The following is a 15,451-nucleotide window of genomic DNA, read 5'->3' as shown; positions in this document are numbered from 1 at the left end:
GTGTTTGGGTGCTGTCAGATGAAACCCTGTCAGGGAATAACCAGCCCCAAAACACAACTGGGAAGATAGTCTGCTGCAATGAGTGATTTGCAGGCTCTGGTGGGGTTGATCATCTCTAATGCAGGGCTGGTGACCCCTCCTGTAGCCTCTTGAAACCACGATGCTATTAAGCCCCCAAATATCAATCTCCTTCTTTCAGACTTTGGACAGCATGTTGTTTATGGGTATGCGACTGTCAGCAAGAAGGACATTCTGCCAAATATAAATTCTTGGTCATACTTCCCACAGATAGAAGAGGCAAGATCCTATTCAAGATTACCAACTTTTGGGGTGGAAGAAAATATTCTCCCAAACCAGGTGAAAGTATTTTCCCGTTGCGGAGCACAGGCTCCGGACGCGCAGGCTCAGCGGCCATGACTCACGGGCCCGGCCATGACTCACGGGCCCAGCCACTCTGCGGCATGCAGGATCTCCCCGGACCGGGGCACGAACCCATGTCCCCCACATCGGCAGGCGAACCCACAACCACTGCACCACCAGGGAAGCCCCAGGTGAAAGTTTTGATTTTTCCTAAGTCATTGAGATAGCCAATGTTCTGTTCAGTTCTCGGCACACGGTGGGCACTTGGGAAATATTCACTGAACTGAAGGTAGCCTCATGCCTAAGATTACAGAAAGCAAAGTCAGGGGAGGAGAAAGAGCATTACAGGATGGGGGGGGGGTGCTAGGAGAAGACTTAAAGACCACCAATAGCCTTGGTAAGAGGGCATTTACAGCCTTAGGCCAGGAACAAATATTCTCATAGAACTTCTGTTATTCATCATTATTTGCAAAATAATCAGAATTCCATGGGAGAGGGGCTTCCTTTCACAGAGAACCATGGTAGTTAGCGAGCAGCACAGGCAGTATTGTTTTCTGTGAAGATCCTCAGTGAACTGAGTAATTCCAAAGATGAATAAACTCTCCCACTATTCGGGGTTGGGTGGGGAGGGACGGAGGGATCACTCTTATATTTGAGTGTGAATAAAATTGATGCTTTTATAGCGCAAAAGCTAAGGACTTCAGCGTACGGTAGGTTTTTAGATTTGAGAAGCACATTTTCTAGCCTCTTCTAGCTACGGTGTAATCAAAAAAACAAGACAACCCAAACTAAGCAGTTTATTTGCTTCTTGGATATGCAGAGTAAATGTCAGGAAGATGCCAATTTCCCACCAGATCATTAAAAATTGTAATACAATCCCCATGAAAAACTCTAATCTTTTTTAGACAAGGTGATGTTAAAGTTCATTTGAAAAAATAAGTAATAATGGTAGGAACTTTGTAAAAATAAATAAATGAACCACCACCAGTATTAAAGCTCCAATAATTGAAACTGTGGTGTTTATGCCTAATGAGCAGCTCAATGGATCAGAAAAGAAAATTCAGAAACAGGCACAAACACATATGGGAACTAAGTTTGTGACAAAGTGGCACTTCAGATCAGTGGGGGAAAGATAGACTCTCAGTAAATGATGTTTGAACAGCTACAGTAATTCAGTGAAGTAGGTCACTCTGACTTTTTGTTAAATGTGAATATTCACTTTCAAATATGTAAACGAAGTCTATAATGTAACTCAAAGTTAAAATCACCATATGTGATAGGTTTGAAAAATCTATCATTTAATTTAATAAACAGTTATCATTGTAAGAGTAAAATACTGAATCAGTTACGTTTGTGAAAGTTGTTAATTTTATGTAAAAAAATATGAACTTGAAAACACTTAATAGGGAAATAAATTGACAGTTGATATGAATATCAAGAAAGATACATTTAGGAGAATAACATTACATTCTTTTTGAGATAAACACCACTTATTAAAATGTAAATAATAATAAGGAGATGTTGGTCAAAACTTTCAGCTGTAGGTTCTGGAAATCTAAGGTACAGCATGGTGACTGCAGCTAATACTGTATTGTATACTTGAAATTTGCTAAGAGAGTAAATCTTATGTTCTCACCACAAAAAAGGGTAACTATGTAAGTTGATGAATATGTTAACGACTGTGGTGATCATTTCACAATATACGTGTATCAAATCATCATGTTGTACACCTGATATATATATTAGTTTATTTGCCAATTATACCTCAATAAACATGGAAAAATAAATAATTCAAAGCAGATAAGAGATTAGATATCATAATTTTAATCTTCCTATGATTATTTGGGGTGCTATTAGTTAACAAAATAATCTTTAAACACTGTATTTAATTTTTAAGTATGTAATAGGGAAGAACCTTCGTATTCTATTACAGGTTAATTACTAAAGGAATGTTGCCTATAAGCTTAAATTATACATAATGACCCATCTCTGGGAACCCTGCCTCCCAGGTAATGAGCATTAAGCTAAAATGCTTCGCAGGAATCATCCTGACCAGGCCCACCTGTGAATGACTGCAGGCGCAAAGAAATTATCACATCCTCCCAGAGGCTGATGGGAACCAGGAAATGCTTGACTCTGCTCCCTCCCCTTTTAGTATAAAAGAAGCCTGAATTCTGACTCAGGCAGGATGGTCCTTTGTAACACGGGTTCACCATCTTCTTGGCCTGCTGGCTTTCGGCATAAAGTTGCTATTCTTTGCCCCATCAACTCGTCTCTCGACTTACTGGCCTGTCGTGCGGTGAGCAGTACAAGCTTGGACTCAGTAACAGGTATTTATTTCCATTTAGGTCATGAGTCTTTTTTTTTTAGTCTTATTAGGAATTTTTCAAATCTTGTACAGATGCATTAAAAATAAGATGTCAGGGCTTCCCTGGTGGCGCAGTGGTTGAGAGTCCGCCTGCCGATGCAGGGGACATGGGTTCGTGCCCCGGTCCGGGGAGATCCCACATGCCGCAGAGCGGCTGGGCCCGTGAGCCATGGCCGCTGAGCCTGCGCGTCCGGAGCCTGTGCTCCGCAACGGGAGAGGCCACAGCAGTGAGAGGCCCGCGTACCGCAAAAAAAATAACAGAAAAAAAAAAAAAAAAAAAGATGTCAACTTTGCCACCTCAAACTATCATGGGGAGGAAATAATTCCAAAATTATGTATAAGAACACCTATGAATCAGATATAATAAAGAACAGAGTGTATGAAGAAAAGAAGTACAATATAAATGCTAACAACTCTTATTAAATAATATTCATTATTATTTAATAAAACAAAGGGACATTTAGTCATATGAAAAGAACACTAATGGTTTTGACAGCATGCTGGACTGATGATGAATTCATCTGTGCTTCTGCTTTTCTTGCTTTCTGAGAAATTTCTGAGAATTCCTGATCACTCAGAAAGCAATATGGTGAAAATCTGATTGAAGAAATATACACCTTATCTATGCTGTTTCTTTTGTAATTGGAACAGCTAACCACTTGGTAATCATGCCCCAGACTTTCACCACTAAATAATAACCATTGAACTGATGGCGCTTGTCAAAGGTACTTTCCTTCTTTGTTTAAATTTGCTAATTCAGGCATTAAGTTTAAAGACAACTCTATAGGAAGAAAGACTATTACCTCGAGTTCACTTGTAGTGATTATTTGGGGTGATATTTTTTAATTAAAACAAGGGGGAGAATCATTTTTCTTCCTATACCTACCAAGAGTATAATGTAAAAAATGGCACCAGCTCTTGTGCTGTGGCTCCTGTTTATTCTGGCTGCTGCTGTATACTTAAATTTTCAAATCAAATGCAGTCACTAAAGTTTTTTTGTTACTTCTTCGTTAGTTTCCTGTAAGCATACTGACATTCTTCTAAAAGCCATTCATCTAGATTTTACCTGGAGAATATTCTACATACAGCTTACTTTCTCAGTGAAACTCATAAACAAATGGATGAAAAATTGATAAAATGTTGTGCAATATCATTGACAATAGACCAACATGGTGATTTAGTAACCAGAAGCATATGTTTGCACTGTTCAGTAATGTGTCTGACAAGTAATTATAGCCCCACATCATGTGATGAAATTACTGGCTATAATCAGAAAGACAGTGGGGCATATTCAAATTATCTTTCTCCAGCCAAACTACATGGCATATAAGAAATTATGAAACTAACTTGTAGCACACTTACAGGAGGCATTCAAACAAGATGTTTTTTTAAAAAGCTGCTTGAAACAAAAGAATTACTGACTTTTTGTGGATAACAATACTAACTTTGCAGGGCTTGCCTAGCAGCCATCTTGCTTATATAACCAAACTGGTGTGCCTCACATGGGGCACACCAGAGCCTCTGCCTGACTGGATGCAGGCCCAGGAGGCCTATGGCTTTAGCCCCACTCGGCACTTTGTTTGTACCGTTTCTGATCCTTAAAGGTGCATCTCTTGGCTTTGTGTTATTTTTGTTTTTTAACTTTATTGAAGTATAGTTGATTTACAATGTTGTGTTAATTTCTGCTATACAGCAAATTGATTCAGTTATACATATATACATTCTTCTTCATATTCTTTTCCATTATGGCCTATCACAGGATATTAAATATAGTCCCCTGTGCTATACAATAGGACCTTGTTGTATATCCATCCTATATATAATAGTTTGCATCTGCTAATCCCAAACTCCCAATCGTTCCCTCCCTCACCCCCTTGGCCACCACAAGTCTGTTCTCTATGCCTGTGAGTCTGTTTCTGTTTTGTAGATAGGTTCATTTGTGTCATATTTTAGATTCCACATGTAAGTGATATCATATGGTATTTGTCTTTCTGACTTTCTTCACTTAGTATGATAATCTCTAGGTCCATCCATGTTACTGCAGATGGCATTATTTCATTCTTTTTTATGGTTGAGTAATACTCCATTGTATATATGTACCACATCTTCTTTACCCATTCATCTGTCAATGGACATTTAGGTTGTTTCCATGCCTTAGCTATTGTGAATAGTGCTGCTATGATCATAGGGGTGCATGTATCTTTTCAAATTAGAATTTTGTCTGGGTATATGCCCAGGAGTAGGATTGTAAGATCATATGGTAATTCTATTTTTAGTTTTCTGAGGACCCTCCGTACTGTTTTCCATAGTGGCTGCACCAACTTAGATTCCCACCAACAGTATAGGAGGCTCCCTTTTTCCACACCCTCTCCAGCATTTGTTGTCGACTTTTTTTTTTTTTTTTTTTTTGCGGTACGCGGGCGTCTCACCGTTATGGCCCCTCCCGCTGCGGAGCACAGGATCCGGACGCGCAGGCCCAGCGGCCATGGCTCACGGGCCCAGGCGCTTCGCGGCATGTGGAATCCTCCCGGACCGGGTCACGAACCCGTGTCCCCTGCATTGGCAGGCGGACTCTCAACCACTGCGCCACCAGGGAAGCCCTGTTGTCGACTTTTAATGATGGCCATTCTGACTGGTGTGAGGTGGTACCTCATTGTAGTTTTGATTTGCATTTCTCTAATGATTAGTGATGATGATGGCTGTGTTTTTCAATTTCCCGTGAATTTATTCTATTATTGTTACATGTTTGGAGTTACAAAAAGTTGTTAAAATGGCATCTTAGGTAATATAATAATAAAAGGCATTACAGAGTTGATGGTTCATCTTAAGTACTGGTTTGTATATTAGAAAATCAGGGATCCTAAAGTGTCAGGCTACAGGTCAAAAAAGACGATTTGTGTCTCATTTGTACTGTTTGTGTGGATGAGGGCCTCTGGAGGCCCTAAATTCATGTATCATGTGGGTGGATTCTTCAGTAAAGTGTGCCCTGCCCATATATGAAACAGGATCTCCTTAAGTAGCTAAGGTCTTCACTCAGTAGCTAAGATCATTCCGTAGTTTAGCTTGATGAAGCTACTTTGTTAAAGAAAAAAATATCCAATGACGCATGTTAAAAATGGTAAGGCAGACTTGATTCAGGACCCTCATTATAGGTATAGGGACCACTGCAGTGGGATGTCACAGTGGGGAGAGAGATTGGGTTCAACTCCAAATACAGCTTGGGCAAGGAGGAATTTATAACCAAGGAGCAGGGATGGAAAACAACTAAGAGGAAACACCAAGGAAACGGGGGTTCTGGCTAAACTGACCTATCAGGCCAGAGTGATCAGACATCACCTAGGGGATGCTGGAAGATGAGGAGCCAGGTAGGATATTGAGGGTGTGGGGTTCTAGTTAAATTGACTTAGCAGGATTCTTGCTAAAACTGTGTTTTCCAAAGAAGTACACAGATAGGCCTAGAAAAATATTCAGGAGCCTGACTAAAGTTTGGTCAAGCAAAGAATCATTGTCAGCTTCTGCATCAAACGTTCCATGACCCAGACTGCAACTTCAGACTTGACATCATTTTTATCGTATACTATTTAAAATTACAATTCCTACAGTAACTAAATAACTCATAGCACCTCTCTTCCTTATTAAGCAGTTTTCACAGTATTGAGGCTTAAGTCTGTTCCTACGTATTTGGAGAAGTATCTTAACATCCTCTAGTTGTGAGTTTATGAATTAAAAAATCACGTTGCTGAAAACCCTATGTTCTTTGCCTTCAGGCTCATCTTGTCCTTTGACTTTAGCCCATTCCACTGAAAGCTCTTACTTAAGACATGCTGACTCCCAAGAGTTCCTATTTTTCTAAACTGCAGGAATAAATCAGATTTTCAAAACTGAATTCAGATTTGGTGGAAAATTGTTCAATAAAATGTCGATAGGTCTGTTGTTTTTAGTGGGGTACAAACAGTGGGGACAGAAAGCTGGGAGAAGGGTGGGTGAGGGGCTAAGATGGGTATTCAGGTGCTTCTGCGCTCTAACTCTGGTTTGACAACATTTTACGGCAGAAATTCTTAACACACTGTCCTCTCCCACCCCCGACACACAACTGAAAGATGTCCACTCTTAAGATTAACACATTCCCAATCAGCACACCTAGGTTAGGAGCAATTCCCAGAGCTCTACTTACAAGCCCTCCCTCTCTCCTACTGAAGAAAACCTCGTTAAGTAGAAAGAGCACATGAAGAATGCTAAATGAGGCCTGCAACTGATGGCCTGGTGCCTCCTGACACTCACAGGATTCTTTAGCTCTTGAACTTGTTACCAAAGGAGGGCAGTTTCCTTTCCCATCATTAATGACCATATGCCCATTTCTATAAACTTGCTATTTGGGGAACTATAATCAAGAATGAGTCAACGGAGAAAAATTAAGGAGATTTATTTTTCGTAAAACCACACAACTAATTTGAATAAGGCACATTCTTCAACATCTATAAGAAACAAATGCAAACACAATCATGATTACATAAGGAAGAAGGGGGATGCCAAGAATTTTGACATTAATACTGGCAAAGCCCGTTTCTTTTTGTTAGGTAAAAAAAAAAAAAAAAAGCAAATTGCAGTTGTTTGAAAGTTAATGTGCCGTTTCTTTTATGACAGGGATGGCAAACAGATTTAAATCTCCTGTAATCCGCTCAACCAGAAGCAGATGCCTGGAGCTTTGGGCTGAGAAGGCTGAGGCTAGTGCGGGCACAGGGAGAAGGAAGGCTGGAACTGCCGTGGGCCTTCACATCTTCTTGCCAGCTCTACCCTACCTACTGAGCCCACTGCTTCCCAAGTCCAAAAATATTCTTTTTAGTTCAGGTAACTGCTCTTAGCCAAGGGCAAAGTTAGTTTATGAAGCCTCAATGAGGAAAAGTGGGAGATCATTTCCAAGTATAGGAACCAATCTATGGATTTTTAAAGACATCAAAACAAGATGAAGTAAACACAGCATATAATCCTGAAAGGAAAGGCATTGAAAACTGAATTAGTTATATCTTTACCAATTATTTACAGATTAGGGGATACTGGTTGTGTTCTCAGGCCCTTTGGATAAGGCTAGTGCTCTTAACTAGTTTGTATATTTTTAAAAACAGATCGAGAAGCACTGTATGCCGTGTATTAGTTGGAAGTGAGTTTCAGTAGCCCAGTCTCAGTCTGAATGAGGCAAATTTAGGCCCACATCATCAGCTACTTTACAACCTAATACCTAAAACTTAGCATAATAGGAATAAGGCATATTTTAAAGTCATCTGGAAAAACTGTTTTACACAGATATCTTTAGTTCTCTCTAGAATTGGTAACACCTTCTTTGCAAATATATTATTCATAGCAAGTATTTCCCGTGTGACTCATAAGCCTCAGTATTTCATAATCTCATAGATACCCTTAGAAATATTTTAAAATAATCATTTCATCATATTTCTATGGATTATGATAGTGATTCATAATCATTAATATTCACAATACATATATAAAGACAAACATCAACATTCCCATTGAACAAGTGATAGTGTTAAAGGTACTTTAATTTTTGAAAAAAACAAAAACAAGAGAAAACAGAACCACTAACTTTTCAACAAATTTCAAAATGAAATATATTATGCTCAGATTGGTGGACAAAATATTAAAAAAGATTAATATTTAACCATACATTCAACATGAAAAGCAGACTAAAAACTGCTTTTATAAAATGACATATTGAGGGCTTTACAAAGATGTCTTGGTTTATTTTTATAATTGTTACATTTTATTTTCAAATGATAAAAGAAAAAAGGTATCATGTTCCTATTTGAAAGTACTTCTCTACAAATAAACTGTGTATGGATATAAGCTTTATTCCCAATAAATGATAATCAGCTATAATGATTATATCTTCTGCTTAACATTAGTTTTTGAAGTACTAGACACCTGACTATGCTGCATAGAAACTGGTCAGATGTATGCAAATATAGTCCCGGAGAAGATCATCTTGCTGAATTAGTATCACTTTTACATGCTGAATTTGTTATATTTTATCATCAATGCTCCTTATGTTTCCTGTATAAAACAAACAAAAACTGTGAAAGGGTCAAAACCACCTCAGCTGCTAACACTGTTCAACTGTGTCATTACCTGGAGGATGGTGGGTCACAGGCCTGCTGAACCTTACCACGTAAGCTTGGCAGCTTTCAAATGAAATATATTTAAATTACTTTATTGATTTAAAAATTAGAAGTAGAAACAACAGCATTGCTTGGGAGCTAACTGGGAAACCTAAAATTTACCCCACAGGGGAAAAAACTCAAGTCGAGAGACAGTTTATAATTCTACCAGTTGGTTCTAGAACTCTGGTATCACTCAAGAAGTGATTTATATTAATATATAACATAATTAGAGTTGTTCTATGATAATAATTAAATGGTGATGTTTGGGTATCATAGATCGTATCAAATGCCCACAAGTCATTGTTCTAAGTCAAACAAGCAAACTATCTATTATAGTAATGAAAGATGAACTACTAGACACACAAAAGAAAATTTAGAAACTTGAAAAATGTAAAAAAAATAGGTGCAATTGAATAGAAATTAACCTAAGGGTACATTAGAGAATAGATTTTATTTGTACATTTAAAAAATATAAAGTTTTATGCTTTAAGAATAATTTTATTCATGAGGACACAGAGCTAATATACTGCTTCTTTTAAAAATGATTTTTGAAATAGTGGACAGAAAACTGACAACAGTTTCAGTTGATTGCACTTATACATGGAAGGAGACATGTTTTTTTAATAAAGGCTGAACAGTAAAAAAAAAATTGTGACATTTGGAAATATTTTCTAAATTATACTGAAAGGAAATGATGAAAAACCATATTCAACTGAATGACGAAACCATCTTTGTCTCAGCTGTGATCTGAGTCACTGACAGATTAGATGTGCACACTTCATACTGGTTCTTTATAAATCTGAGGTAGCACAGGTCAGCAGGCACCAGTTCTACAAGGCACCAATGGTTTTGTGTGATGTAATGCTAGCATCTGAGATCCAGAAATATCAAAAAATATTGAATATGGCATATAGATTTTTCTTCAATTTCCACTGATTTTAAATGGGATTGATATTATATTCACTATGCTTTAACTTTTTGTTCAGGAAGGTCTCTCCTCAAATCTAGCGGAAGAGTCCTTCACAAAGTCCCAAATGAAAACAGTTCCTTTAGGTATGGCCTTACGTTCAATTGAGCACAATGTCAGGTCTTGGTTAGAACAGATCTGTTTTTCCTGTGACAAACACTTTCAAATAGATTCTTCCCCCCATGTCTTTATGCTCTCTGTTTAGGCATCAACAAAGACCCCTATATCTTCTTACTGTTTCCGAAAATCCTTCCATAATTTAGTCACATGACTTCAGAGGCCAAAACCTAACTGAAATATTCCAGGTTCATGGTAATAGTTCCTAGGTATGCCATGTAATGGGACAAATCCTTCATTAGGTCAAGATCATTTTACTGAAGTTCTGCCTTTGGGGTTGAGATGCACATCAACAATCACTGTCTCCATAAACATCTTTCTCAAGCTTTCTTACAATCACAGAACATGGTCCAACAATTCATACTAGCTATTAAAACCTCTTAGAATCTATCTACCATTTCCACTTCCTCTCACTAAGTATAGCATCTCTTGCATTTTTCTAATTGTTAACCTAATCATACTTCTAACTAGCTGGCCAAGAAATGAACTGCATTAGATAAACGTTCCATCACTGTATAATAAGTAAACAGTATGGTAAAGTTATGCTAATGTACCTGTATAAAAATCTATGATTCAACTGGTTATTAAAATCTGTTCTGCTTAAAGCACTCAAACTCTCATTGTAGACAATTATAAAATTCCATTCGGGGAGACAGAAATGATAACAGAGATTAACCAAAAGCATAGAAATATGCTAGTAAATACTAGTTTATACATTCTGCTATTCATCTGTAAGTCTTCATTCTTCATAAATAGCATGTCTCTTGATAAACCTGTATCTTATTTTCAACCTACTCATGAGTTTTAATATTTTTATTTTTTTCCTATCTTCCAAGATGCTTTTTCACTTAATCAGTGATTTTCAAACTTCATTATTAGTGGAACTCTTTATTCCAATTAAATCCAATTAAATCTTACGGAGGAGCCCAATATATAAAATGGGAAAAAGAAGAACTTCTTTGATACAAAGGGGAGGGGTGCCAGTAGACAGCCTGAAAACCACTGCTCTAAATCATTCAAGAAAATTGAAGCGAAGACACAGCCAATTGGAATTTCTTCATTTGCAGTGATTATAAACAATTCCCCCATTGTTTTCAATTTTTAAGAACACTTCTTGAGCACAGCTGCTTTTCCCTCAGAGCTCATTAACGGAACAAAAACACAGTGCCTTACATATAGTATTTAGGTAAGTAAGTATTTGAATTCTTATTTCCTTTTTCATACTATTCAAAAGTGCAAAAAAGCATAAGATGTAATCCCACAACTAGGTTATTAAAATGAATTTTAAAAATATTTAACATGTGATAGAAATTTTTTTTAAATTTTCAGTTTTATAATTGTAATTGCTTTAATCTGAGTCCAAATACTATCCGAAAGGCTCCTTAGAGCCGCAAGAAAACAAAAATCACTCTGTAGTTACTGAGAAGATTATCTTCCCATGTAATGATTCTGTTGCTCTACTTTTGGATTGAAGAACATTCCTCAGTTATATATATCTGATTTGCTTGAAAGGCAAGGAAAAAAAGTCAGGTCAACTTTTAGCTTTGTCAAGCTTAGATTAGAAAGATTTTACAAAAAGTAAAAAATGAAAATTTCTTTTCTCAAATAAGCTCATTTGTGCTTTCCAGGCTATTTCCTCACATTCGTCAACCTCCTTCCATATAAATGGAAGGCTTTTAAACTGACTTTTTAATAAACCCATGCTGAACATAACCACTCTGTGCTTAGCTTATAGAAAGCAGCCCTGTTCTTCTATGCTCCTCACTGGCTGGACAGGCAGCACCAGGTGGGAAATACGGCTCCACAGTCCACTCAGTTTGTCTGAATCCATGTGGCTGAAGGAGCTGGGAGTGTTAGAGTTGGTAAACCTCGCCCAAAGTAAATCTCGCACTTTCTCTTCAGTTTCCCTTGGGCTGACACTTGCTTCTAATGTTTCCTCCTCCAGTAGGATGGTCAGGACCAGGGCCACATCTTTAAAGGCAGCGTTCTCATGGTCACAATACTTGTAGAAGATCAAGGTGGAGCCTGCAGGAAGGGATTCAAAGCGGTGGACCACAGCAGCCTTCCGGCCCTTCTCAAATCCAGAGCTCAGCTTCTCGTCAACTGAATGCTTGACCTCATCACTGTCCTGAAAGGTTTTTCCAGCTCCATCAATCTGAATGGCAGAGACTTTCTGGGCAGATGTGTAGGCATCCGCAACGTGGTGGCTGAGGCACTTCAGGGTCTCTCTTCCCTCTCGAGCTGCTGTAAATATGATGGTGGCTGGCTCAGTGGGGTGTGAAGCATTGAGGTGCTTCTGGAGAAACTTACGTCCTCTCTGCCACAGAAAGGAACTCTGGCCTGGAAATTTATCCTTCAAATGGCTGAAATGAACCAAGAAGGCCTCCAAAGCTGGATTTTTGGGCACTTGCTGGGCCGGAGAGGAATAATAGCTACTAACAGAACTTAGCAAAACAAGAATCAGAACCAGGAAGCCAAGAAAGATGGAGCCTATCAGAGAAACAGAAAATAAAAGACAAAATTAGAATGTGAGTCAGAAGTAAAGCCTGTGGTAAACTGAAAAAAGGCAGATACGCTGTCAGATTTTACTGGCCTGTGGTGAGTTTCTTTTGCCTAAGTCCTTTAAACTTTCAGCTGTTGAAATCTACTGGAAATACTTTTTCTTTAATTTCTTAAGAAGAAATTTGAAGGTAACAACATCTTTGTTAAAAGGTAAAATCTAAGTTTGTATATTTTTTGCTATAGCTACTGATGTGATTTAGAAATGAACTATCAGTATATTCTTCTACCATCTCAAAAGTATCTACTACCTACCTGTAGATAGGCCATTTTTTCCTAAACAGTCAAAATGTAAAAATGCCGTTTGAGAAGTTAATACTTTCTTTTTCATTGAAAAGACAGCTTTAACAGGGAACTATATTCTTTTTTTTTTTTTTTTTTTTGCGGTACGCGGGCCTCTCACTGTTGTGGACTCTCCCGTTGCGGAGCACAGGCTCCGGACGCGCAGGCTCAGCAGCCATGGCTCACGGGCCCAGCCGCCCTGTGGCATGTGGGATCTTCCAGGATCTTCCCGGACCGGGGCACGAACCCGTGTCCCCTGCATGGGCAGGCGGACTCTTAACCACTGCGCCACCAGGGAAGCCCTATTCATATATCTTATAATAGCCTATAATGGAAAATAATCTGAAAAAAATATACATATATAACTGAATCACTTTGCTGTCCACCTGAAACTAACACAATACTGTAATCAACTTTACTTCAATTAAAAAAAGAACAGTTTTAGTTTCTTGTTTATGAAAAGCCCTTCCTCAGGTGGGAATTCCCATTTTGTTAAGGATGCCAAAATATTGGCTGCCACCCCTAAGGGAAAAATCCCCAGAACTCTATTGCTCTATTCTAATATTACTATCAAACATTAAAAAAAAATATTAAAACAATGTTAAAACTATTTAAATCTGCTAGTTTTCTAGGTACTTCTCTGAGAATTTCTGAATGTGAATCACTACAGTAAGACTAGTTTTGTTCTTACCATAGCTCCGAAAATCCTTTTTATTAATCTTCCTTATGGTATCCTGTACATTCTCCTTGTTTCCTTCCAATTTTTGTGTTTCTTGTTGATGTCTCTCAACCTCTGGGGAAAAAAAAAAAAAGGAACATTATTTTTAGACAGTACACTAATGAGAGTGTGTGTACCTTTATACCTCTTACCGAAGCAAAGAATTACCTGACAGGATTTCCATACTTTATAAAATTTTGTTTTATACAAAGCTAACTTCCTGTCTTTTCCTTACAGCTCACCATTACCTTTGTTCTACTTAGAATAAAATGAAATGCTGTGAAATTCACTTCAGGATAGTGTTGCTACACCCACAATCCTTCACTGGCTCTTACATCAAGGACAAAGAAACAAGCATCCTAATATTGCAGCCAAACGTATCTAACATGTGATTTAAGAAGGGATTTAAGAAATAATGTACACAAGACTCAACATCACAGGGCAATGATGCTCTAATTCCAGTGTTCACATCTCAAAAGGCTCCTGAAGACCCCCTAATATACAAATAACAGAGACATTAAGTTTAGAGACAGGAGAGATTACTGTACAGTAATAGCTTACCTTTGCAAAATAGCTTACAAAAGCAAGCTTGAAACTTAGTGAACGAGGTATACAAAGCAAGGAATACAAGGTTAAGAAAAGTTATGAACTATATAAAAATGTAGGTGTTGGGTGAGACACCAATCATAAAATGTGTGGGTGAAAAGGAGGGCAGTATTTTGTAGACTCTGAGCTAAGTCACTCTAGAGTCTAGATGTGTGCTTGACCCCAGCCAGGTACCTCATATAACAATGAAAGCTGACTATTGCCCATAACCCTTACTGGAGAAATAACTCAAATAACATACTCTATTAACATAAAGAAGTAGAGTCATCCTCACCTATAAACGATAGTTCATTTAGTTATATCACACCAAAACACGGAGTTTTTAAAATATCATGTCACAGAATTTAAGGACTGAAAGGATCTTTAATGATCACCTACTGTAGCCCCCTACTTTACCTATTGTGACAAAAGGTCCAGGGATGTTAAGGGCTTTGCCCAAGGTCACATAAAGAGACATGGCCAAGCTGAGATTAGAATGAGGTTCCTCATTTCCTAGATTAGCTCATTCCATTATATTATGTTGCTTCCCACACATAAACTGCATTTTTAAAACAGTATTTTCTTCCTCTACTCAGTGACCCTGCATACCGGTGAAAGTCTGATGGCAGATAGTGGTCCATACAAATCATATCCATTCATTCACTTAACAAATATTCATAAAGTCACTTCTCTGTGCCAAGTGCCACAGAAACACAATAAATGAGAGAGACATAGCCCTTGCCTTCCCTGAAGTTACAGACTATTCTAATATTAACTAATGAAACATATATTTGAGACCAGACATTGACTTATGGTGAAACATGGAATTCTAGCCCTTAGTCAAGTCCCTGATGAACAGAATGTCTTATATTTCTTTGCTCTGGCAAATAGGCATTTCAGACTGAGCTTTCAGAGTACTTATAAAATACAAATCCACACAGTCCAAATCCATAAAATCACAGAAGGTAAAAAAAGCTGGAAGAGACCAGCTGGATAGCATCTTGTCCTACTTCTTCAGTCTGCAAATAGGAAACTGAAGTACCAGGAAGTTGAGAGATTTGCCTAAGTTCACCCAAGTTAGGAAGTGGTAGGGCCACAACTAGAATCCTCATCTCTTGAGTTCCCATGTAAAGACCTTGCACATTCCAACTATTATCTTTGTAAGGAATGATACGATGCTGTTCTCCTTAATATACAAGTGGGGAAAATCAGGTATAGAAAAATTAATCTGCTTAAAGTCCTATAAAACTGAAAGATGACCGAGTTAAGGGTCCTATACCACTGATGTTGGTTTTTAAATATACCTATCTCTTGATTTATGT

The 15,451-nt window shown here is 38.0% G+C and overlaps 1 protein-coding gene across 3 annotated transcripts in view; it reads right to left on the bottom strand.

The window, feature by feature from the left end:
* Positions 1 to 11,499: 11,499 nt before the first annotated feature.
* Positions 11,500 to 15,451, bottom strand: part of LOC132510365 (torsin-1A-interacting protein 2-like) — a 38,440-nt gene continuing 34,488 nt past the window's right edge. For all 3 annotated transcript variants that reach the window (XM_060132349.1, XM_060132338.1, XM_060132328.1), the window contains 2 exons: positions 13,518 to 13,619; positions 11,500 to 12,475 (listed from right to left, as the gene is read on the bottom strand). In XM_060132349.1, the coding sequence (XP_059988332.1) occupies positions 11,715 to 12,475; positions 13,518 to 13,619 (863 nt within the window). In that variant the 3' untranslated portion in view covers positions 11,500 to 11,714. The remainder of the gene's footprint in view (positions 12,476 to 13,517; positions 13,620 to 15,451) is intronic.

The sequence above is a fragment of the Lagenorhynchus albirostris genome, chromosome 2, assembly GCF_949774975.1.
Source record: "Lagenorhynchus albirostris chromosome 2, mLagAlb1.1, whole genome shotgun sequence".
NCBI classification, from domain to species: domain Eukaryota; kingdom Metazoa; phylum Chordata; class Mammalia; order Artiodactyla; family Delphinidae; genus Lagenorhynchus; species Lagenorhynchus albirostris.
The sequence above is the reverse complement of the archived record's forward strand: the minus strand, read 5'-3'. Positions and strand labels throughout refer to the sequence as shown.